This window comes from Diadema setosum, chromosome 21 (genome assembly GCF_964275005.1).
Source record: "Diadema setosum chromosome 21, eeDiaSeto1, whole genome shotgun sequence".
Classification (NCBI taxonomy): Eukaryota; Metazoa; Echinodermata; class Echinoidea; order Diadematoida; family Diadematidae; genus Diadema; species Diadema setosum.
This window is the reverse complement of record NC_092705.1, coordinates 8810920-8838324: the sequence shown is the minus strand read 5'-3', so window position 1 is coordinate 8838324 and position 27405 is coordinate 8810920. Positions and strand designations below refer to the sequence as shown.

General features: G+C 38.9%; 1 protein-coding gene across 3 annotated transcripts in view; it reads left to right on the top strand.

Annotated features, from left to right (window-relative positions):
- The window catches only part of LOC140244271 (uncharacterized), a 163820-nt gene that overhangs the window by 55144 nt on the left and 81271 nt on the right, over positions 1–27405 (top strand). Inside the window, exon 1 of one of the 3 annotated variants that reach the window (XM_072323913.1) lies at positions 25941–26039. The exons of the other annotated variants lie outside the window; for them this stretch is intronic. Coding sequence (XP_072180014.1) covers positions 26034–26039 — 6 coding nt within the window. The 5' untranslated portion in view covers positions 25941–26033. Of the gene's footprint in view, positions 1–25940; positions 26040–27405 lie in introns of those variants that run through there. 3 annotated transcript variants of the gene reach the window in all.

The following is a 27405-nucleotide window of genomic DNA, read 5'->3' as shown; positions in this document are numbered from 1 at the left end:
TACGGAAAAATCTCAAGTGAGGCAACTTGAAAACGTATAGGCCTAAATATAATACATGACATATAACTATGTAATGTATATAATATGTTTATTTATATGTGTCTATATGGATAAATCGATAAATATTGTGTTTTTATCTTGGCATGTCATATCTATTAGGGCAGGAGAATTATTTTTTATTTATGTACCTAGATGTAATTAGTTCATACTTTTTTGAATTTTTGAACTTCAATCAAGTAAAAATTCAACTTTTGCAATTTTGCAACAGTTGACTGCATTTATAAAATCTGTTATGTTCATATACATAGATATATGCATATGAATATATATGAATGAATCCAATTAAGAGAAATATATATAATTTATGAATATATGAGAAATGTGTTGTGTACTTGATGGAATATAAGCTCAATTTAGAAAAATGTGTGTGCTTGTGATGTAAGTTTTTCCAAAGTCTTTACCCATTTAAATTTTGGGCCAGTTTGGCCCTCAGTTGATCTGTGCTGCTGTCTCACATGGTGCAGTCTAGTCTGCATCTCTGCATGTTAGCTGCAGAATCACAACCACACGAGTGTTCTGGTGTCGACAAATTGCATCCGTGAGTGATACGTGAGACTTTTTTGGCATTGGTGTTAATGCTACCTCCTGTTCTCTTTGGGTTTTTTTATGCTGCTGCCATTTTTTTGTTCTCATTGCAAGGATTCATTCACACACACACACACAAGACAAAAAAAATACACACAAACAAAACTAAAATATGATTCACCAGAAGCATGTGAAATTCTGAGATAGACTTGCTTGCTGATGTGTAAAAGAACTCACTGATGTGCTGGCTGCATGTCAAGCTCTCTGAAAATGCTCATTGCAGTGTTATCGAAGAAATCTGCAAGGGGGGCAAGAGGTGAATTAAATCAGACGAGCATGTGGAGATGCTACTGGGCATGATTTCGTCGTGGCAGAAAACCCTTCTTATGCAACATTTAACTGCGGTGATGGAACACCATTTCATTGATTGAGAAATGCGTATATCTCTCGTATGGTATGCATAATGTCAGATTGGGAACGAGGATGGTTGACTGACTTAAATGCAGGCGAGCGGTCAGTGAGGGACCTATTTGATGGAATTTTTCTTCCCCCCCCCTTTTTTTTTGTTTCTTTCTGGTGTCTTGGAATCAATTTGGCTAGATGGAAAGAAGTCAATGGTGCATGATTTCTGTGGACATGGTCATTTAGCCGTGCAATCAACCTGCTTACAATGTCATTACTAGTTATGCCACTGATTCCAACCCCCCACCATACCTCCCCCATGTCAGTTCCAAATGGTTGACCCTAGCAGCGCCTTGGAGAGCCGACTAGTCTACGCTTCCGCACACTCTGGTCTCTCAATACATTCTTTCATGAATGATTTTTCAAGGGTAATCCTAAAAATTGGCATACTATATCATCTGTTTAGGACTATTTGGCTTTTGTTGTTGTGTTTTAAACAAAAGAAGAGATTGGTGCATGTACACGTATGTATGTGAAAAGAAGGATTTTATGATTATATACATAATATATTCCTGTTAAATATGAATATATGTGTTTAGAACAATTTGTTTGATTTCTTTCTACTTCAGTTGTAATCAATAATGATAAAGAAGAAGGGGAAGAAGGCAGATTACTAGAAGTATAATACTGCTTGATAGGAATATGGAAGTGTAGTACTCTGATTTCATATGATGCTTTGTATTTACCGTGCCAGCACAGAGGCATGCAGGGTCAAGATTTGAATTAAGAATACCGTATTCAGAGGCAGAATCACCCCAAGATGTGTTTTTATTCATGCACAGATGGATGAGATGCAGATTTCTTCATTTTCTGTTGCGTTTCTCCTCACCTGTCAAATCTAATTTTGAGAATATGATTGTATGGCTTTGATAAGAAGGACCACCCCCCCCCCAAAAAAAAAAAAAAACCCACAAACAAACAAACGAAAAAACAAAAAACAGAAAGATAGTCTTTCCACATCTCCTCTAGATATCAAAACTTTCATCCTAATACTAAAGTTAGCCTTTTCTCATGAGGATATACTGCAGAAGACGGTCAGGAATATCTAAATGAGATATCGTCATCTAAATGAGATATCAGCGTCAGCCATGTTTGGAAATGAAAATAAACAAAAGAATAAATTGAAAATTGTCATTTTTTCTACCCAGTTGGCTTATACTCATCACATTTAATAAAGTACATCGAAATAGAGTTATACTTTTGTTATTTTATACATTGAAATAGAAGCTTGATAATTAATAAGGAATTGGACATTCTTCAAAAAGATTGAAAACCTGCATTTGAATATCCATAATAGGCTTTAAAAAAAAAAAACCCTCCAGAGATCAGAATTCATTTTCTGAGAAAAGATATTAATACTGTGTGCAGAACTGGGAGGACTCAGTGGTTTTTGCAAGTTCCGAGGTAACTGTTCTTTTTTATTTTCTAAGAATGTTGATTTTTTAAAAAATATTTTGGTCTGAACATGAAGAGTTACTCAGAATTAAACAAAAACAATGAACATTGTAGATTCCATAAAAGGATGACTGATATTGTAACTCCAGCTTTGTTGAGTTTGTAGTTGCAATGCGCTATATGATTGTGTGCTGTTCCTTGCTTGCCATATTGCATAGTACTGGTTTTTATTTTTGTTTTTTGTTTGAGGGTGTCACTGATGATGTATTGCAATGGTTTCTTTCTGAAGGCAGAAAAAAAAAAATCAGCAAAACAAACTTCGATAAAACAAAACAAAACAAAACAAAACAAAACAAAGCAAAAAACAACACCAACTCAACAGTATTTTATATCTTTATCTTTGAGAGAAAAATATAACTGTGTCATGAGAATAGTATCTTCACTGCTAGCCTTTTCACGCTCTTCTGGAGCAATTTTAAATGTCACAAGAGTCCAGTTCAGTTCTGAAGTTGAATAGTGATATGGCTTGGGGGCATCTCTGTAGGTTGTGTAGAATGAGAAGCACCATCAGTCATGTGTGCTGTTTTTATGTATTTCTTCTGATATCTTACTCATGGATGATTTTTAAAAAAAATCCTGTATAGCCTAGAAAATAATTGCATCTTAAGTGTCAGCTGACCACAAAAGCATAATTATTTCTAGAATGCTGAATCTATTCCGTTTTTAGTGCTTGAAACAGAAACGCTCATAAGAAGATGAATATAGATTATTCTCCTCTGGTATGCAAATCAAATCTGCAAATTTGTTGCAATGTTCGAAAGACAAATTTTCCAAGAAAGGCAATATATTTTGCAGTGCTTACCATAGGTCAGATATGCATAGGTGAAACCAAACATTTGGGTTATATTTTTTGAACAACCTAAGACTAAACTATGCATAAAAGTATGATATTATCTTAAATTTCATTTTGTGGGGATAGTGAAGTCCATAGAAATAAATCTGTCTGAGTGAGATGCTCATTAAGTCTTCAAGCTAAATGTGTAAAGGGATACCCTCAATCCCCCTACAGTGGACATCTCTGGCAAAGTCATAAAACGGTATAGCGCGGTAAGACAAGACGGATGTATTCGCTGGTGTTAGCTGGCTCTGAGACACATCATAATGCCGTGGGAGAGATCGCGTACATTGTATGTTGCATAGTTGGAATGTTTTATGACTGAGTTGATGGTTTATTGATGGGGAAAGGGAGTGTGTGCCATGTATGCAATGCTATTTTTGATTTGAGGGGGGAGGGGGCGGGCTAGGGTTGGGGTGGGGCTGGGTTTGGGGGGTTGCGAGTGAAGGAGTAGCTGACATACTTTGGTTTCCTGCTGATGTCATGTTCATGGTGGCATAAGTAATTAAAAGGGGGCCTCCACATTCACATGATGAAGTAAGTTTTTAAAGGTACAGTTTACCTTTGGGAGCAGTGATTTAAAAGATGTTCGAGATATCACATTAGATGCATATGTGTAGGTCAGTTGCATCACAAAACATCCTACCATATAAACATTATACAATAAAGCCTAACATATAAGGACATATCACTGTTTTTCTTAATTAACCATACCTGTGGACGGTTTAGTCTACAAACATTTTTTATTATAACTATTGTTTACATTTGTATATTTAACATTCTAACTATACTTAACATTACATTGTATACTGATTCAAAATTTTTACATTGGTTGTTTTTATCCCAAACTCACAGTTTAGAACTATTTTGAAGCACTAATGCTGGATTTTGTTTCATATGCAAATGGTAAATCATACCTCTAAAGTTCTGTTTCCGTGTCAAGAATGATGCGGGGTCTTGACAAGAAAAGGCCCATGTGCAGTGGCATGGGTCCTACATGAAATTTGGGACCAAGACATGGATTCCCCTCCAAACACGAGAAGGTGAGCCCACACTTCCCCCAGCACTCCCCTCACTCTCCCCCACTGCGAACAGCGTGATGAAACCAGGTGTGGTGACAGAGCTGGTTAGATGAGCAGGGCCTAAGAAAAGGGGGAGGGGGCAATATCATTTTTTAATGCAGTCTTAAAGGGAAGGGGCAGGGGAACATATTAAGGTACATATTGAAATGCATTGAGGGGAGATATGGGGGGGGAGGGGGAGACACCACTAATGTGAAATGATAGAAGCAAACAGAAGAATCGGTAGAGGAAGAGGGGAAGGGAAGGATACAGAAGATGAGGAAGGGGTGGAAGGGGAGAGGTTTGGTTTGGTAAAAATGAAAGCAGCAAAGGTATGAAAAGAGAATGGTGCAATTTGAAGGTAGGGAATTAGTATACCTAGTGAACAATGTCACATATTATATACACCATATGAACATCAGGGGAAGAGTGAACTAAAAGAACTTAGAGAATAGAAAAAATGCATATATGCCTGTGTAGAGGAAAATGTTTGTATACATATGGGTGTATGCATGCTTGTATGTACAATATATGTATGTATGTATGTATGTATGTATACAAACAAGGTAGAAGAAAGACAAACAGAGAAAGAAAGAAAGATTGTGTACCATTGCAACAGATGAAACAAGGAAAACATGTCTTCGTATTTATTTAAAAAATAGTGCAGAATGTAAGATTCTGGGAAACTTAAAACCAAAGGCAAGTGAAAGTTTTCACAACATACAGCAAAAAATAGATTGTGCAACAGGAAGTAGAAGAGAAAAGGGAGTGGCAAGAAAGGGAGAGAAAGTGAAAGAAATATGAGAAAGAGAAAGAGAAAGAGATGAATGAAGATATAGAGAAGGGATACAAGAAGTGACTTTGATAGAAACCGTGTTTATGCTATGCAGAGAATGGTGCTACCATCAGATGCAATGAATGCACATAGGCACACAAAGTGAAAGTCATTGCATACAAGGAAGACAGGCCTGCAGATATACAATATATATGTGTATATATATATGTATGGAGATATAGAACTATGAGAATTTAAGCAAATTGACTATGTGTAGGAACTGAATAGCAATATGCCTACATTTCATGCAGATCAAAGGGAACAAATATCCATAGATATATACTCAGTAATGAAAGCAGTAAAATTTCATGCTATTTTGCCCAGTGATGATGATAATGTGTTCATTGAGATTGACATGCAGAGTAATGCAATACAAAGTGGTATGTGTTCCATGCACAAGAGACACATATTTCCACACCCCTGTACCCCCACACACACGCAAGTGTGAGGGCGGCCATGGGCACTGGAGGTGCCAAGGGATAAGGCAGCTGTATGTTGTAATTAGGAAGAGTTACGAGACAAACATTCATAAGTGTTCATGCTGCAGCACTGTATGAAAGTTAAAAGAAAGATTAATTCACTGCAATGCATGCTTTGTAAAGAATTGAATTAGCCTTGAATTCCATATGTGCAGTCTGGTGGCTAAATATCATGTCATTTTTCTCTTTTTGGAAATATTTTCTCTTCTTTATAGTCTGCAAATAGTGATTTTTTTTTCTTTTTTTTTTCTTTTTTTCCCCCCACAAATGACGCATAGATCCTTCTCACTTTTCAGACAAATTGATGGAAATTATTCATGTACTGTGAGCTGTATTCTGACTCCCCTTCAAGTCTAGTTAAGTTTTTTTAATATTTTTAGTTCACCTGCCCCGCATGTTTCTGTTTCACAAGTCGGATGCATGCAGCTGTCATTTTCCAAAGCTGTGTTTATTACTGGTAATTTACTTCCTAACCCCACTGCTAGACATATCTAATTTATGAACAGTGGTGGTGGTTCTTTGCGGTCAACCATTCATCTTTTTTGCATTTCAGGGATTTTTTATGTACTTTTTTGTCCTCAGGATCTTTTTCTCTTTCCTCTGGATTTTGCTCTTTCTCCTTTTCAAGTCGGATGTTTGATTATGACAGTGCTAATTATGGCTGATGAGACTAGACAGTTTTTTAATGGGAGAGAAAGGAACATTTTTATGACTAAGCCATCCGGTTCCCATGGCTTAAAGAAAACTTATTAGTTTAAAAAAAAAAAAATGTCGTCTGGAATGGAGTCTACATCTGACATTCTTTAGCTTTGAAGTTCTATTCATGGCCATGGTGTGCATCTCGAGTTGTAGAGGACAAAGATAAGTTTTAGGTAGTTGAGAAAAAAATAAGTTTAGAGAAAAAAAAAAATGCATTCATTTCTTGTAGGGCATGAATTATTCATACAGCCACAATCATGAAAGCGAGACAGCACTTGCCACATGAGGAACTGCACACACAAGTGTACGTGAGCATGCATGCTTTGAAAAAGTAGGTATGTACATGTAGAGACAGCAGCCGTAGTCTCCAGGATGTGATGAATCTCGATAAAGTTGACATGCGGCACAACCTGATCTGGTATGCAGAGGGTTAAACTCTCCCTGATCCCAAATTTGTGAAACTAAATCTTGTTTCAAGCAGAGACACTCCACGGCCATACTTTAGTGCTGTGTTATTTATGACTTACTTCTTATTCAAGAAGAATCTCAAGAACGCCATTTCACAAGTTAAATGCATTATTTGCCATCCGCAGATGAAACAGAAACCCAGCTTTAGTGCTTTAAAATAGTTCTAAAATGTGACTTAGGCAAACAGCTAGTATAAAAAAGTTTATCAGTATAGTCAATATTAAGTATTGTTAAATATACAAAATGTGAACAATAGTTATAATGAAATTGTTTCTAGACTAAACTGTGTACAGTTATGGTTTAGTGAGTAAAATAGTGATATCTCCTTATATTTTAGGCTTTATTGCAAAATTTTCATATGGAAGGATGTTTTGTGATACAACTGACCTACACATATGCATCAAATGTGATAACTTGAACATTTCTTTTTTTAAATCACTGTTCCAAATGGTAAACAGTACCTTTAATAATGAAACAGGAAAGATTATGTGATTAAGCATATATATATATATATATATATATATATATATATATATATATATATATATATGTATACATATATATTTTTTTTTTTTGCCAAGATCAAGCATATGTTTCATTTGCAAGGTTTTTTATTGAGATCAAGCATATATGTTTTACTTGCAAGTTTTGTTTTGTTTTTTTTTTGCTGTTTAGACTATACCCTCCAGATTATTGGGAGTGAATTTCCTTCTCTCTCTCTCCCTCTCTATCTGTCCCTCTCTGTCTGTGTCTCTCTCTCTCTCCTTCCGTAGCATAGATTTTTTTTTAAGCTTGTTTTGAGATAGGCAGCAGGTAAGGGTGTCAATTCTGACAACTGCCCTCTTTGTTCAGATGTGCACGCGCTGGGTGTCCTCCTCTGCAGACAGACCACATGTATGTTTGCATCACTACCCTGACTGAGTCTGCTCCCGACAAAGGGGACATGTGCCCTGTGATTAAATTGCACCGGCTATTAATGGAATGTACTCTGATCTGTTATGTGTGTGAGATATAGCTGGGCGTAGTGACTGTGCAGACAATTTTGAGTTACTTTGATTTGAAAACACACACACACCAAAAAAAAAACCCCAACAAAACAAAACAAAAAACAAAACAAAAAACAGGTTTCTATGATGTAGGCCCTATGTTTCAGGGACAGTGAGTGTCTGGTTTGGTTGAAAATGAAATGTTTAAAAGCATACATTTACATAAGTTCAATGAAAGTAATTCAATAATGATTGATGATAACGAGAGAAAGAAAAAAGTTGTTATTCTATTGCTGTGGTAACATATGCATATTTGTTTTTTTCATGATATGTTTTGCACACTGATATTCTTAGGTGAAAATGAAAATGAAATGCAATGAAATAATGCTCCTCATGAGCTCTGTTAATAAGCAGACAAGGAAAAAGATTTTCCTACTCTTTTTAATAGACAATTTTTGTTTGAATATGATTAAGTACAAATTTACTGTCTTTTGTATGTCATGTGCAGAAATTGTTTGCGTTTGAGAAAATATGAAATAAGTGATATTACAAACCCATATTTTCAGAGAAGCCTCATACAAGAAAGTTGGAGGCTAGAAACAATAGCTCCCTCTCTAGTGGTCTAACAACTGCTATGGTACTCATGACTTCCAAAGTGTAATTCCCTTTGTCTGACACTGTTTTCTTTAAATGACCATACACGTACCTACAATGTTCCCTCTTGGTGTGAACTGTGCTATAGATGTGAAAATAAAGATGAATTGAAATATCATAATGGCCAGGAGCATGTGACAGCTTTGCAAATGAGCAAAATGGTTTATGTTGAATTTGAGCAGAATTTCTCTTTTTTTTTTAAAGTAAATTAGATTGTGAGTAAACTGGTGTTGCAGTTGTATTATTTCAACCTATTTTCAACCACCACTACATTGCTGAAGAGACAACTTACCATTGTGAAAGACTAAATTAGGAAGATATAGTATTGGCGTGTCATTGTATTGGTTGCGGACTAGCCCTGTCATACTCCTGGACAGAAGACTTATTATTAGAGTCCAAACAGCCGAGATAACATTATCCCAAATATATGTTGACTCAAGTGATTGGGTAATCAGATTAAGGAGAATAGAGTGGGGGAGGGGGAGGGGGATGGGGAGTTGGGATGAGAGGACTCAGATTAGGGTGTAGGGGATTAATGTGACTGTCCTCGGGGGAGCATATGTTTGGATTGTTGAAGGATTTGTTCGTTCGTTCCCCTTCGGTGCTTATACAAAACTGGCCCTTTTGCACTGGCCATTCTTCTCTGTTGGACAAACAAGTCGTGCGTGAGGGGAGTTTCTTGTGGTTTCTGTTTTTTTTCTGCCTTGTCTCGTGGACATTCACTCGGCATAGAAAAACCCTGTCTGCACAAGTGTGTTGTGTTGTGCCTCATGCTGGATGTTGCTGGACTGGTGACCTTCACCAATCCAACCGTTTTTACGCATGGGATAATGAATCAGGATTTTACCAAGCTGCTCGCCCTTCTCCAGCATTCGACTGTCTTCTGCCCTGAGGTAATTTGCAGTTTCTGTGGTAATGAGTTTCATATTGAGGTTTTTTTTGTCTCAAACAACACCCCCCCCCCTCCCCCACCCCTCTAAAAAAAATGTAATTATTATGAGGTTTCATACAAGACTGAACTCTCGTTCACATCATGCTTGTGATGGATATTTCACATGTTTATCACCATCATGTTGGCCCAGCTTGTATGCATGCATACGTGTACTGAGTTGCACTTGCAGACTTTGTTTGTTATGCAATCACAGCCTTCGTGGTAGACAAAGGCAGTGTAGAACTGGTGTGGAGCTGTACTGTGCCTGTATGCGGATCATTTGATTCACTTTATATTTCCATGGTTCAGTTTGATCCAAGTATTTTTTTTTTTTTTTTGATGTAGTCTGTGTGTCCCAGGATGCAGATATATGGATCCTATTCATTTGGGAAAAAAGTCCTTGTTGGTGTGGTCAGGAATACTGAATGTACTGTGCATGTACTTTGTTCATTTGACAGTATAGGCCCTATTTGGTTTAACCAGGGAGGTGGAACCTCCCTGGTATAACACTGAGCCTAGGCCTACTAGACTGTTCGCACCCTCATCTACTGCAGAGAAATACAACATTCATTATTGCATATATTTCAATGCATGTAGATAGGCCTATTCATCGGAACGTTGGATTTTACTAATAAGGTAGTCGCAGCAAACTAGTGTTGATAATAATAATGATGCTAATACCTGTGGTATTACTATTATTGCTAATGCTATGTTTTCTAAATGTTATGATCATTACAATTATTATTACAATTGACAAAAATGAAAATCATTGTAATCTGTTTATGAAAGCATAAATCTATAGGCATGTTGTATATTGATTCATATTGGCCTGCAGTAAGCATCATTTTCATATTTTCTCCCGATCAAATAATTAATAGAATTAGATTCAAGGCATGTGATGCAAGATACAATAATGAATGTAAACATGTGAAAAGAAAGCAAAGACTGCATTCAGAAGGAAAAAGTCCTACTTAATATATCCTCAAGATTTTGATAACCAAGGAAGTAGTATGTCATGCTGGGATTATGCCAGAAGACTCATTCATACACAGTAGTTTGTGGTTTTTTGGGATCAGGAAGTAAAAATGTATTTTATTTGTGGCCTTTCACAAATATCCAGATCAAGAAATAAATCGTCTGCGGGCAAAGGCACTCAAACTGCACTGCCCACATAATGACCTGGGCATGACCCCGGGTGAACCCTGAGTCTAGTATTGCACATAGACAGGTTCTGTCATGAATTCAGATTTTATGCATGCTTTTTTCACAAAAGTTGCCCTTTATCCATTGAAGACGGACTGATTTTGCTACAACCTGTGTTTCCCATAGACACCTGCCCGCCTATACTTGGGAGTAGTCTTTAGAGGGTTAACAACTTCAAAGCTTATTGGAGGTTTGCCCAACCTAGCAACAACTAAATGAATACTTGCCTGTGGAGCTTTATGAGCAAGGAAGCAGGTGACTGAAGTGCTTTGTTACCACTAGACTGTGGGGAACGAAACATCCATAAATTCGTTGGTTGAGAATGATAAGGGTGTTAAGTTGTCACTAAACCCATAGTGTTCGAGACAACTTACTGTAGTTAATGCTCTTCTCATTCTCAGCACACGAATTGTAATAGGTTTTCACTACGTAGGCCTAAATGGTCTGCGGTTTCATGACATTTAAAGAACTATTGTTTTTGTTTTGTTTTTGTTTTTTCATGGGGGTGGGAATTCCCCAGGCTACTGGAGAGAATTGTTGCAATGCAGATTGCAGTTGTTTGTGATTTTAGTTGTTGTTGTGAGTACACACACAAGAGTGATATGATATATGTTTTATAAAACTATTATCTGGGGGTATCTTTGTGTGTATGAACAGGTCTGTTTATAGATAAACATCTTGAGGTGATGGCAAAAAGTGGTTTGAATTCTCCAGAAGTATGGGCATGGAATCAAGATTAGGCGTAAGTGGCTCCCACCACTCTATCATATATATGCTCCACCCAGGCAGAAAAATGACAGAATTTTATATAGACAGTGGGTTTATGAAATATGACAGATAAGACTGTCAGTACCCTGCCAGGTCCAAAGATGAACCACAGACATGCACCCAACAAAAACGTCATACCGCTTCAAAAAAGGAGGGCGGGAATGAGGGCAGAGGGGTGAGGCAGGTATTAAATTTTGTTCTAAGAAAGGAGAAAAAGAGAAGACAGACAGGGGAGTGAGTAACTCTGAAGCTATTTGACAGTCGGCCTCCTGAAGAGGGCTAAAATGTACGTCTCCTTGGCCTTATTTTGATTGTCTCCCATGGCAGAGAATATGAAAACATCAGAGGGTTTTGTACTGCCATGCATTCAGAGTGTGCCCGGATTGGGAAGGTGGGGGAATTCTTTTTTTTTTTTTCTTTCGTTTTCCTTTCCAGTTTTCTGCCATTCAACTTTTTTTTTCAACTCTCTTTATCAAAGAGCACGGGAATCCTTGCAGCGGTCGAATACGGCACAAAAAATGCGTATTTGTGCAGGGCTGTTGATTCCCATGGTCTGTCAAATGTGTCCTTGGAACCCCCCCCCCCCCCTTTCCAAAAGAAAAAAAAAAATGTCCACCTGTTCTCTGAGTATCTCAACTTCCAGTGTCTGGAAGAGGAACATCGTCTTTTCTTTCGTTCCTGTTGGGGAACAACATCCAGAGGATTTCGCAAAGCCACTATTTACCATTGGGAGCAGTGATTAAAGGACAAGTTCACCTTCATAAACATAAGGATCGAGAGAATGCAGCAATATTAGTAGAACACATCAGTGAAAGTTTGAGGAAAATTGGACAATCGATGCAAAAGTTATGAATTTTTAAAATTTTTGTGTTGGAACTGCTAGATGAGGAGACTACTAAGGCTCGTGATGTCATATGAGTACAACAGCATAAAGAAAATGTAAAGAAAATTCAACATATTTTCACTTTTTTCGCATAATAAAAAAACACTTGACTTGCCTCTTTCTAAAGGCAATGGGAATAATATTACCCATAACATATGTCAGTAACGAGTCAAGGAAATATGTACTTTTTTCAAAATATGAAATTTTGTGAAATTCTCTTTATATTTTCCTTATGCTGTTGTACGCATGTGACATCATACACTGAACTAGTCTTCTTATCCAGTGGTGACTCCACAAAAACTTCAAAAATTTATAACTTTTGAACGGATTGTCCGATTTTCCTCAAACTTTCAATGATGTGTTCTACTAATATTGCTACATTCTCTCAATCCTTATGTTAATGAAGGTGAACTTGTCCTTTAAAAGAATGTTAGAGTTATCACATCTGATGCATATGTAGGCTCCTATAGTCCAGTTATATCAGAAAACATTCTACCTTGATCAGAAATATGAATGTAGTAGGGGCAGTTATGGACCATTCCATTTTTCTGAAGGAACGTGTAAATTATATAACAATCTTGAACCTAAAAAAAGAGAGCAAATCTGGGGGGTGTTTCATCAACGCTTGTCTGCGTCAGCGCTGACCAATTTCAGCAAAATCCTTGGTTTTGATTGGCTGAGATGCTCTGGTCACTGACTGTTACTATGGTGATTCAAGTTTTCAGCGCCGACAAACGTTGATGAAACACCCCCCAGTTTTCAATAGGATAATGGAACAGGGGAAAAGTGTGTCTGAACTGAAAATGACATCAGCATTTTGTGTTGTATACTGTTCATGTGAATCCTCTTATGATGAACTGAATGTGTGCAGACCCACTGTGAGTGTGTGTGTGTGTGTTTGTGTGTATTTTTTTTCTTATAGGTATGTAGCTTCATTTCTAAAAACGGAAACAGAGACTACAAAAATGCTATATTAACGATTCCAGATGCGCAGCGTGTAAGCCTACGTGTTGGATTTTTACAAATCAATGGACGATCCTTTGTGGCCGTGCGTACGTGCAGAAAAAAACACAAATTGGCAGCCGTCAATGGAGACGATCTGCCGATGGTGTCCCCCCCTGTGCACTCTGTCCCAGTCCCATATGTGATGTTTTCTGTGTTTCCTCTGCTGTTTGTTTGCTCCTGAATAGAGGTGTACATGAGTTCTGATTGAACAATACAATCCCTGGATGTACTTTACCTCCCTAAAGGGAGGGGGGGGGGGGGGGTGTGCTCCTCGTATGTCGGACCTCCCGCGGAGAATTCTTTTCTGTAAGTAGCAACACGAGGAGTAAATTCATGACCCAGAAATTATTGTACAAAGTAAGGCCCCATTTTTTATGCCTATTGAGAAATATTGTGCAAACTCTATTCTCAGTGATAATCATTTTTTTTTTTTGTCAGCAAATAGAGATTCCCAAGGTGGATCGTGATATGATTGACCTTAATCCCATACATGGATCAAGTTTTGATTGACAAAAATAATTGGATAATTTTTGAGATGGTATGTGTGGACAACGTGCATGTCAGGTTTCTGACACTTAGATTAGCATGCAAGACAATGAACCATCAGTGAGTTTTTTAATTTAGAAGAAAAAAATCTGTACATGCAGTTGCTTAAAGTAAAATCTTCAAACCACTGAAATGGCCCCATTTGAAGGGCGCACTGGGACGTGTCTCCATGAATTTGCTTATCTTGACATTACAGAAAAGTTTGTGGAAAATACTGCACAAGTCAGTGATATGAGAAATTAAATTATTTCAGTGTATGAATGTGTCTTGAAGAGTTTGTGATCTTAGAATAACTAACGCAGAGATTGATTTATCAGCAATTTTTTTTTTCTCTTTCTGATAAGTAGAAGTTGTTTTGGGTTTTTTTTGTAAGTAAACCACATGATTTCTGGTATTGATAGAGCAATATGAAAAAGAATGCTGCAATACTAATTTATCAACATATGTCACATGCGTTGGCACTGGTCCATGTTTACATGTGCACCAAATATCCTTGGGAAAAGGATTTGGAAATTGGAGAGGAAGTCTTGCAGATGCAGTCCAAAACATTATGACAATGTGCTTTCTTTCAAAAATAGAGCATGTATAAATGGTACTACAATGGCAAAGACTGGTAGAAATCAGCATGCCATGGTAACCTGAGACATACATATAGGCCTATGCAGTGTGTGATTGCAACCTTGGTGCCTGTTGAAGAACACGCACCATCCCCGTTTGACTAGATGCTAGGCAAGCTTGCCCAGTATTTCCATGAAATAACGCAAATTCTGAACGTTCATTATAGCGCAGCCGTGACAGCGGTGGCGGTGTTGCATGGCCATGGAAGTGCATGCCAGTAGCAAACATTTTGCGTTGTTTAGGCGCATTGATGTGTGACTGTATAAATTTACTTTTGTTTCATATTGGAGAATGAGCAGTGTGAAAGAGAAATTTGTAGCAGGGTTTGTGATTTAAAGTGATGAATCAGTAAGAAGCTGATATTGATTTGCTTGTCTCGGGCAGTTGGAATCAGTATGCTCTGCTTCACATATCCATTGATGGAAACCGCTACGTTCAATACGTAATTGTACCCAAAGTCTGTTGTGGGAGCTTTTGCCTTCTCCTCTCTCAACAAATGAGAATGATGATAAGCCATATCGTCCTTTATCTCAGGGTGATTTCTCATTAGAGCAAAAATAGCATTCACTGGAGTACCACTTCCATGGCAACATCGAAATGCTGCGAAGTTCATGCTTTGGTTGCTGTCATGACTACCAGTGAACTATCTGTCCAAAAGTGTGGGGGCAGAAAGTGAGCCCAGAAAATGTTGCCCAGGGGATGCTGATGGCACAATTTAATTAACTGCTGCATGTGAATGCTTGATATGTCCCTATGAAAATTTTATCAGTTAGGTTTGGAGTTATACAATGTTCTGAGAAAAAATGATGTAAAAATCATGTTGTAGTGTGAGAGGGTTGATCATGGTAAATTGGGTGAGGTCTAACTTGACACTTGTATTCACTTCCAATCCATTTATTTTCATTTCATTTCATACATTCCCGCACTTTCACAACGGTGCACAGATATATGTACCAGTATAGCATTCTTACGTGTTCGCATCAATCATAGTTTCCAATCAACGAAAATCCAAAAAAAAAAAAACATAGTACAAAGTATACATGTGATGAAATATTGTTCAAACGTTTGCAAAAGATTCATGTAATATATATACGAGACAAGTTATAGAACAACATATAACATGTACAATATTTAGGAAAACACTGTATAAATACTTCATGGGAGAGCGGAAAATCAATTCGATTATGGAAAATAGTGATCCACTAAAAAGCATAGCTTGTCGGACGTGGATCGCTAGACAAATAATGAGTAAATTATATACTATTCTATAACAATATACATGTAATTATTTTGAGATACACCGGTTGGGAAAAAAATATAGAATACCAATGCTAGTGCCCGGACACTGCTCACTGAACCACGTGTACCGGGAAAATATGACAAGGACAACACGTTCGTACACACATTCGATTACCCACACGTATACACTGTAAGACGCGAGACAGTACCGAGAGGAGAGAAGACGGTAACAATACAAGTCTACGAGGAACAAAAGACAGGAAAGGAAGAGGAGAGAAGAAAGAAGAGAAGTCTGCACACAGAACACGCCAAGCGCTGCGACATCAGGACAGGTGAAGGCTCAAGCATGAATCAAAACAATTTAAATTATCTAAGATTATAAGTAGAAAGTAAATATTTTCTGAGTTTGTATTTAAATGTAACAAATTTGGGGGAATCATCCGAGATATCATCCGAGATATCATTAACATGTTGAGGATGGGCTGATTTTGCAATAACACGCATTTCCCATAGACACCTGCCTGAGTATAATCCGTACTGGTCTTCAGCGCGCTAACACTAGTAACAGGCCATGATGTTTTTGAAAAGATGTTGTATTTAATGTCTGTATGCAGCAATTTGGCTCATAATTGTGTGTGCATGTTGGGGAATTCTTTACAAGTTCAGCAAACCTGGCAAAAAATCATCTGTGCAATTAACCCATTTAGGATGAGTCCTGAGCATACTCGGGCAGGTGTCTAATGGAAATGCGTGTTGTAGCAAAATCAAACCGTCCTCAACGGGTTATGTTGGTTCTTTGTAAGTGTGAAAGCCCTGTTGGTCTCTATGAGTTCTTTGTAAGTGTGAACGCCCTGTTGGTCTTTATGTTCGCCCCTTTAGTATTGGATGCCTGTTGAATGGCAAGGTATGTCTGCTGGAGGGGAAATTGGTAGAGTCCTAGAACATTCCACTCGATGGATGACGCTGTAGAGAAGGCAGTTGGCCAGAGTGGAGAGGTGAAATATGGCAAAGAATGGTGGGAAATGGTGGTGGATATATGGAGATTTCTCCAAGACCCTGTGGCAATACAAATAATTCTGTAAAAAACAGAGTGCAAGAAGGAAAAATACCATGCCTTCACATTTTTTTTCTTTTCTTGTACTAGGGAAAACAAGCAAGCACAAATTGATCTGTAAGAGAGAGAGAGGTACAATGTAGACAGACAGACAGGCAGACTGACAAAAGAGGACTATGAGAGATCAATTAAAAGACAAAACCATCATAAGAAAATATCAGATAAACATATTGATGAAAGGCTGAATGGACAAGGGAAACAAGTTAAAGAATGAGTCAAGAGATATTGAGTCAAGTTTAAGCAAATTTGAACAAATTCCTTCTTGGGGTTCATTTATAACATTTTTATAACTTTATGAATTTACAACTTTTTCTGGGTAGAATCAGGATTTTTTAATTTTGAGACAAAAGGTGGTCATGATTACAAATAAAGTTTTGAAACATGGTTTTGAAATGTTCTATACATGGAAATGCAATTCAAAACTGTGTTTCACTAGAACCAAGAGTTTGATACACAGTTTATATGACATCATAGTTGTGTGCACGCTGTTTGACCAATCAAATTACCAAGGGTCAAGCTGATCATAATGAGATGCCCAATGGCACAGTCCGAGCAAGCCAGAAAATGCTCATAGTAAAATCTCATCAATGCCCATCTGTCAAGCCATGTTTCAAAATTGTGTTTCAAAACCATGTCTCAAAACGGTGTTTTCTCAGTATGCAGAACCCTATAAACACAGCCTAGGTCTCACTTTGCAAATTTTGTCTTGCACTCTTTCTTTGCGATTTTGTGTCCTCTCTTTCTCTGTCTGGATCCTATATCTCTCTGGGCTCCATGTCCTTACCCCCCCCCCCCCCCCCCCCCCCCCCCGTTCCCCAGTGCTGGGACTACCACCAAACTCGATTTAGCCCTGCGACTTGAAATGCGAGCAGAGCCTATAATGAGGTCGCCCTCCCAAGGCCAAGTTGGCTCTCGACCCCGTGGGAAAAAGTGGTCTGGAAGAATGCATGTTAAGGCGGAGACTCCTGTGCTCAGAGAGAAAGCTTTCCTCCTCCTCCTCCTCCTCCTCCAATCAACTCGAGGAAGGAGGGAGATGAGGTATATGGTGATTGGAAGGCCCTGTGAACTTAGGCATATCTATTACCTGGTATAACCTGTGACAAATTTGAGTTTAACAAAGTTTGCTGGAGTTTAGAGGAAAATCCTTCTCCCCCCAAAAAAACAAACAAACAAACAAACAAACAAACAAATAAACAAACAACAGACAAACAAACAACAACTAACAAAGGAGAAAAATATGTGCAATGAACTTACAAGTGAGAGATATGAGAATGTGATTGGCATTACTGAAAAGTGAAATGATATGAATTGAATCAGAGCTATGTTATTTAGGAGATGTCACCACCTGAATAACAATGACCCATGTAGAATAGTGGTATCATAGTTATGAACTTGGTAGCAAAGTTTTGTTTTTTGTTTTTGGGGATTTGTTTGTTTGTTTGTTTGTTTGTTTGTTTTTTACTGCAGCTAGTTTGCTTTATTCACAAAGGACTAATCAGGCTTCTTCCTGACTTCGTATGGAGATGTGAACTCAATTGTACTGAGAGGATGAGCAAGAACATCAGTAATTTTGTGTAAATAATGTGATTCTGATTTGATGTAATAAAACATATAAATGTATTAAAAAATATATAAAAAAAGAACATCAGTAATGAAAATTATCATGTGATTGAGGTGATGCACATTATTTGTCACATGACATGCTGACATTCAAATAGTCTGTAGCTTTGTAGTTTATATCATTTCTGATGTGATGGCACCTATGAATGTGATGTTTTGTTTGTAGAAGATTTGACATAAGTTTGTGAAGAAAGATGAGTTACACATGAAATGAAAGTAAATGAGTTAAAAATTTCATACATTAATGTTGAATCATCAAAAGAAATGAAAAGTCATTATGTGGATATGATATGTGAAAGGTAAACTTGGTTTGATTGCAACCAATCTAGAATCTGTCAGTGGAAAGTAAATGCACAGTAAATCGCAGCCATTGTCATTATTTTCTTGTTGGGAAACTATTGTACATCATTCAACAACTATGTGCCTTTGCAAAGAAAGAGAGAGAGAGAAAAAAAAAACATACTCAACAACAGACATAAAAAAAACATGAGTTAGTAATTGGGGAACTGATGGGTGTTTAATACCTGAGATAGGTGATAGCATGAAGACCCTTCTAAATGGGAGAACATGGTTCATGAGTTTTCTATTTACAAGATTCAAGCTAAATAGGAAAACATAATGAGTTGCAGTGTGATTTTGTACACTGTTTAGAGGGGACTGAAGTGATGAATTTGGAAGTATGTAAGCATTGCTTGAATGTTTTATCAACAGTCCTTCCTTGGAAGGTGTGTCCTAACACTCTCAACATGAAGGCATTATGTTTTGAGCATCATAAGATGATAATATTTAGTCTACGTTTGGTGGTTGCTGAGCAACAAGTTACACCCCTCCCCCATTATCACCACCACCACCACCACCACCATCACCACCATCACCATCACCACCATCACCAGCACCCCTACCACCAGCTCAAGAGCTTTTGCATTACAAGAACATTCCAAGCCCCCTTGCAACATTAAATCTGGGAACAGAAAAATGTCAGAGTGAGAGATATTTCACATAAAAGAGAACAAGAGAGGAGTAGTGATACCTATAAAGATGAGAATGTCTGATTCGCAATATCTTGGGGGCCATTGTCAGATTGGAAGCGATGTTTACTGAGCGACTTGCTGACAAGGGAGGTGGTCCTGACTTCGTCGCATTTTCACACCCTTGTTGCTGACTCTTTTTCTTTTGTCTGCTTTCATTCACAGTAACTTACCTTCTACCTCAGCAATTTCTCCTCTTGGGCCATTAATGTGAAAACAGTGCCGAGGTGTGACAGAATGCGAGGACAATCTCCTAGTGTAATTTTGCGGTGAATTTTAGCAGTCAATCTGTCACGTACATTTTTTTTTTTTCATTAGTACTTTTGCATTGTCCCTTGTATCAAGGCTATTCCCAGATGATTTTGGGATTGAAGATATCTTGTAAAATAGATTTGATGTATGATACAACTTGTTTTGGGCAGGTTTGGTTGATACTGAAAAGAGTGAAGACAGGAAGAAAGGAGGCTGTCCAACCAAGGAGAGATTTTTGTTGCGATGCATGAATTCGGTGTAATTAAAAAAAAAAGGAAGAAGAAGAAGAAAAAACATGCACAAAAGCACTCCCATGAAAGCTTTAGCAAATAAAAAGATATTTAGCATTGTGTCTTGTTAATGTCAGTAATTGTTCATCCCATACTATGTTCACTATCCAATTCAAAATAGTTCTCCATATTATATGCTTCTCATTCAAATTACATAATTCTCAGAATTGTACCAGGTGACTTCACTGATCGATGTTGACAATTTCTGTTTTTTCCAAGGAGTTATCTGATTTCACTCAAACATTTGTTAATGTCTCCCCCAGGCATCTGTGATTTTGTTTGAGACCACTTTTCCCCTTGGCGATACAAATTTCCTTTAAGCATAAATTGCCAATGTCTCAATCCCCACTGTGGAACTTCATCCCAGATGCTTTTAAGGAGGAGGAGCTGTTGGGGGCAAGAAGAAGGATTGGCCTACAGATTGGGGGGGGGGGGGGATGGTGGGAGGGGAGGGGATGCAATGACAAAGGGGGAAAAATCTGGGTAAACTCCTCCGAGATTGCTTGGGAGCATGAAAGAATGTGGAAACGTGACTTTAAAGAAGACGGGATACTAACTTGGGCTATAGGATTTCCTTCTGCCACAATGTGGGTTGTGTGTGAATGTGAGTACTTTTTTTCCCCCTTGCTTTGATTTTACTATTTCTTTTTAGGTTGAAGCGTTCTCCCCATCAAAAGAATAATCTATTCCTATTCCCCCACCCTCCTCTTGTGAGATTGTGGGAGATTCAGCTGTTTTCGATTAATTTCGCCAACTGAAAAATAGAGACATTGCCAAAGAGATCATCTGTCATCGGTCCCCCTCTTAGTGCCTTTGTCCTGGCATTAGCTTGAAATTGGACTGAGTTTGTCCACATGGTTTACATTCATGTTGCCTGCATGCGCTGAGACAAGTTAGAGAAACTTGTGCGGTGGTATTTATTGGTTCCCTTGCATGCACTTAGGCAGGGGATTATGTCCGCCATTTTATTTGTACATAATGTTGTGTGTGTGTGTTGTTGTTGTTGTTGTTTTTTAAAGAGTTTTATTGTGAAGTTGGTCTTTTGGTCAAAGATCTTCAACTTAAAGGACAAGTCCACCTTCATATACATAAGGATTGAGAGAACGCAGCAATATTAGTAGAACACATCAGTGAAAGTTTGAGGAAAATCAGACAATCCGTTCTGAATGAATTTTTGAAGTATCTGTGCAGTCACTGCTGGATGAGAAGACTACTACAGTGTATGATGTCACATGCGTACAACGATATAAGGAAAATAAAAAGAGAAGTTCACAAAACTTTACTTTCTGAATAAAGTGCACATTTCTTCGACTTGTTACTGACGTATATTAAGGGTAATATTATTCCCCCTGCCTTGTGAAAGAGAGAAGTTGAGTGTTCTTTCGTTATGCGAGAAAAATGGAAATATGTTGAATTTTCTTTATTCTTTCTTTATATCGTTGTACTCGTGTGACATCACAAGCCATAGTAGTCTTCTCATCCAGTCGTGACTGAGCAGAAACTTCAAAAATTCATAACTTTTGAACGAATTGTCCGATTTTCCTCAAACTCTCACTGATGTGTTCTACTAATATTGCTGCATTCACTAAACCCACATGTCTATGAAGGTACGTGAACTTGTCCTTTAAAAGTATTTCTTCTGACACAAAAATGTACTTGCACACTCATGAATTTAATGTGCATGGAATGCTATCACAAAATCAGGATGCTGCATCAGAAAGTAGCACAAGTTTACCCATAATTGCATTTTATCATAATTTTTGTGTATATACAGGAATTGGTAGTTGTCTTTTTCTTGTCAACTACATCCACTACACGTTGGTAATGGACAGACTGCTTCTGTACTTTCATGATCTTTGCTTCACCTGTTCGATTTTGACCAAAGTTATTCTCTCTGCTCCCAGTTAATCTATCAAACTATGGCTGGCCTATTGTGACATTTGGAGAACAAATATTGTGTCTGGCCCACCCTCTATTCCTTCTCTCCTTTCGCACCTCTTTCTCTTTCTTGTTTTTTTTTTTTAACCCCCTTCAGGCGGTAGCAGCCCCACCCCGTGCAAAAATGAAGAGGATTCTTAAGGAACATCTAAACATTCATGCAAACGATTGTGCCTTTTCAGTTCCAGCTTTACATAAACTTAGCCGATCTTTTGATTCCAATAACTGAGCAATCCAATTTATAGTTCCAACTATAACCTTGTTCCAAGAGAGAGAGAGAGAGAAAAAAAAAAAGAAGAGAGAAAGAATGGGGGGGGGGGGAGGGGTGGCAAGAGTGGGATATGTATCCATTGTGAAAACATTCAGGGATTTACATTCAACTCCAACATTCCAGTGGTACAAGGTATAGCATTGAGCAAGATGTGTAATGGAAGGGAAAGCTTGGGTTTTCCTCTGCGAACCTTGCTGTGCATTTCTACACTGCAGTGTGGTAGTACTTGGCAGTGGGCCTGATTGCCAAAGCCGCTCAGTCCACACAAACCGCAAGCAACTGCACACAAGGTTTTCACTACCTGGCTTAGGTTTTGACCAGCTTTGGCAGTTTTCTCAGAAGTTTTGCGTTTAGAGATCCTAGTAATCCATTGAAAACTAGTTCCCCCCCCCCCCCCATACTCGGGCAGGTGTCTGTGGAAAATGTGTATTACAGCAAACTCAGTCCGTCCTCAATGGGTTAAAGTTAGTTCGCCTGCTCAGAGATTTCTTCATTCTCTGAATCTTGTACTAGATGTGGTAGCAATTCAGGGAGGATGGGTAAATAAGTTATATGACGAGAAAACTTTACCCACTTGATTTGATTGCTCTACGTCTTCATTGCACTGCATACCAACTGTATCTGTCTGCATTAACGAGCTATCACTTTCCAGTATGGTTCAATCTCTAATTACCCTGTTTGCATATGAGTTTCTGTAATATCTCATGGAGTTTTTACATGCCACATCGTGTTCCAGTAAGCAAAGGGGTTCACTTAAATACGTCTCATTTCCTTGTTTGCTCAGTTGGAGTATGCAAGTTTTCCTGCGTTATGATAGTTTATTTCTGTACAGCAGGAATTTATGATAGTGGGAAGCGATAATGTGGCCGATAGTGGATTGTTTCACGGTTGTGCATTCTGGCATAGGAGGCAGAGAGCACATGTGCCATGCAGTGATGTGTCTGCTTCCCAAACTCCCTCCCACTTGAATATAGTAGTGTCAGTGCCTTTTTTCTTCCGTCTCATGTGCAGAGGTTCAAAGTCGCTTTCAAACTGGGAAGCGAAAATGTTGTTTGTTCTGCATTCTGTCCCACTGGCAGCTAATGTTTGTCCGCAGTTATATCCCCCCCCCCTCCCCCTCTCTCTCTGTTCTCTTTCTGTTTCCCTCTCTTTTTGTCCATGCCACAGAGACCTAGTCTTACCCCAAGGAGTCCTGCTTCTTAAATCAGTAAATTCTATATTCATCTAGTAGTGATAGGCTGCCTTAGATTGCAGATGGTCAAATTGGCAACATTTGCAAATGTGTTACTTGATTTAATGGCTTAAGAAGGACAGAAAACGGATTTGATGAACTGATTGAATGTATTAGAAATAGGATGAAGATGATTTTAAAATTGAAAAAAAAAGATGAATATTATTTGATATTTTTGCCTGGACCATGGTAGAAAAGCACAGGATGCATGTTGCTGAAAGATATTATGTTCACAATACACAAGCCCCCCAAAAGGGCTGGTTGTGTTTATTTTATGCTTGTGTTAACGTGATGTAGAATGCAACAAATTCCCCTGTCCCTCAAAGCACTCTCATTTAAGAAGTCCTAAAAGTCAACTGATGAATGTACTCACAATAATATGGGTTGAAAACTGAATTAGTGCTGGCTGTCTCTGCCATAAAGTCTTTGCCATAATGGAGACCAGACATTATCCCAAGGGAGCTGCTGTGTATTATGTTTAAAATCTTTTAATACCTGAATTTATCATACCTCCAAGGCATTGGTTAATAGAGATGATTATCTTTTGTGATGTCACGCGAGAATTTGCCATTTTCAGCCAACAATTAGAAATCATTTGAATGCAGGGAAATCTGAGTGGGTTTGGATCTGATTTTATGAAACCATATTCTTTCTCTCCAGCTCACAAAAATAGACGTATGTATCAGTAAAATGTGTTGCGTCTGGTCTCATCGTAAAACGAGTCTATTTTATTCTCTTCGTAAAGCGCGGGATTACCAGTGCATTTGAAATGCTTTCTCTCCCCCCCCCCCCCCTTAGCGGCAAGTGGCTGTGTAGCAAAGTGGCATTCTCCTTTGGTCTTCCCCGAATCAGACGCATTGGATTTTTTTAAATCATTACTATTATTGTTGTTTTTGTTTTTTGCCTGCTGGTCCCCCATCCGGAGCTTTTTATGGGGCTCATGAAATATTTGCCAGCCATATGCAGACCATGAATAATTTTGCGCAGCGTGTGCAATGCACTTTGCAACAACTTTACGAGCGTGGTAGGCTACGATCCCATGATGCATTTGTATTATGATAGGCACATATGTCTGTGTGCAGAGTACACATATGATGACATCGTTTGCCGATAGACGCGTAGATGAAGTCGGCGGGCTGAAAAACACAAAAGAGAAAAGCGAGTGTGATAGGTTATGTTTTAGCTTATGCCTGCATGATTCATAGGGTGTCCGAGCATCACTCTCGTGGAATTGGTATATTTTGCATTCGGGTGTGGTCGCTGGTAGACACTCTAGTCGCTCAGGTACAGGAGAATTCCACCACGAGGGGTCTGGATGTGCTGAGAAGGTAGACTAGTATGCACAGGTGTAAGTATAGCAGTCTCTCTTCCTTTCATTCTCTCTCTTTCTTCTGCTCTCTCTCCTCAGTCTGTCTGTGGCTGTGCATACATGAATGAAAGGTTTGGTGTAATGTGAATGTCGTGAGCTGTGTACATATGTAGGCACCCATGCCTCATCGGTCCGACGTTCTTTGGTTGGCAGCCTCTGCTGGGAAGTGGGTCTGTGCTACAGCCAGACGACGGTGTGAATGTGTGCTTGTGGCTGGCTTTTGGGCTTCAGATCTGTACAGGGGGTAGTGTGAGCGTTTGAGCGCTCCTTGTATTTGGCCGTCTCTCTATCTCTCTCTCTCATGCTCTGCTGGCGCGTGACGGGAGTCGTCGGGGATTTCTCCGTCTCTGTGTGGTGTGTGTTCCCCCGTGATATGTTCCTTTTCTTTGCTCGCTCGCTTGCTGGCTTGCTTTGCTGAACTGCTGGCTTGATAGACGCATGTGAAATACCTGTATTTTAAAAAAAAGCAAGCACATGCACACACACCACTCCAGGATATCATTTAGCGTTCACCTGTTGGGAGATTGGAAAATACTACCGTGACACATGACGCATGTTCAAGCAATAGAACAGAAGCTGGGAAGAACTTAGACAGTGGTAGCAATAGGAATACTCCACTCCATTCAGGAGCGTGCCGTGTGTACTTTCTGGTCCTCCCAACAACTGCAGTCGTCGGCAGTGGCTCCCACGTTGCAAAGGGGAAGTGCGCCGTGTGTTCAGTGCCACCATTAGTGCGTGCTTTTCGCTTCTTAGCCGTGCCCCATGTTCCACGTGTGCTGTATGAGAGAAGCCACCCTGTAAGGAGATTTCAGTTCACTGCTTGCACGACTTGCACGACAGAGAAACGATCGTCGGCAGCGCCTTGTAGCAAACCATCCCTGGAGATTATATGTCTCTTGCTTTGGAGAGAAATCTTCGCTCTTTAGTGTTATTGGCCTTTGTTCGTCTCCCCCTTACAACTGACTTGGAAGATGGAAAACCATGGGTAGTGGTCATTGGTTACGTGTGACATCACCATCCCCCTTTCAACGCATCTTGGATCTAATTTCCACGTGATTCATTGAGATAACTCCATCCCTATCTCCCGCTGATCCCCCCACAGCATAAAGCGCTGTTTGTCGCTGTTTCATCGCGAGCGATCGTCTGCAGGAAAATACGGGGTCTCTCTGAATTTCCCCGCCCTCGAGAAAACGACCATTACGGGACTGATGCAGGTAATGTCCATGTTCGGGGTGAGGGGGGGAGGGGTGGGCATATGGGGATATGGGGAACAAAGAAGTGAATGCCTGCAGTAACAATGTTGAAGGGTCACCAAACATGGTATAATCTAGCCGCGTCATATTGTCACGCAGTTGCTCATGGTATATGTGCAAATGGTACATACACAGTCCCTAAATCTGCCTGCTTACTGCGACTGATATATTGTATACCGTCGTCGTGATTTGGAACCCGATAGACCAGGAATGCTTTAGTGTGTCCTGAAACATTGGGCATTTTGAGGAAGGTGTATATTAATAATGTGTAGGCATTGTGTTATCTCAGCACAGACTTTACTGTACTATAAATGCTACCATTTAGTCCTTCATACAATGCATGACGGAATTTACACAAAACGTACCAAGAAATGAAACCGTCTTCCCTTTTGTTTCTTTTATTGACCTTCCAATAAAATTCCAGATCTATTCAGTAGCGATTTCTTTGGTGTAATGTGCAATTGAAACTATGTGAGCTCTGCATGGAGTTGTTATTTCTTTTTTTTTGAACAGCATTTCCTCAAACAGAGTCTTTGCTGCATATATTTTGCATTGTGAGGCCCACAGCCAAGCTGTGATTGCAGAGACCCGAAGAAGGGGATGGCCCCAGAATACAGTTTTACAGGAAGAAACACTGTGTGTAGTGCACTGGGTGAACACATATTCAGAGAAGGAAGTGTCACAGAGGAAGTAATAGCTGAAGGACAGTTGATCAGTAAAATGTGGAGACACAAATACAATGAGAAACAAGGGAATGAATGGAATGTTTAAACGAGTTGGAAAGATAAATGAATTCAGATAGATAGATAGATAGATAGATAGAGATTTTATAATAGAGAAAAGAAACTGTATAGGGTAAAGAATGCTTCTTATCAGTTTTGACTTACAATGCTTAAAAATAACAAAAATACCAAAAAGCCAAATCTCTAGAAGGAAGTAGGGCTCTTCCCCCTCCCTCTCCCCCCCCCCCCCCCAAAGTGCCACATCTGATGATTTGTGGTAATGACGTGATTTGCACTCATATTTTATTATTGCCATATATTTCATGGTGGTATTATTTTCATGACTTTGTAAGTCAACCAATATTACCAAATAGGCCTAGACTTACCAAACTGTTGTCTCTCGAACACAAATGGAATCTGCTGTATATGTGTTTTAGGGAATTTGCTGATTTTGATTAATGAAAGGAATATTATCCATATTTACAGTCAAACCTCTCTATAGTGGCCACCCAAGGGAGATGATAAAGGTAGCCATTATAGACAGGTGGCCACTATAGACATGTTCTTTGACATGCTTTTTCTCTCAGACGGAATTGTTTTTAACG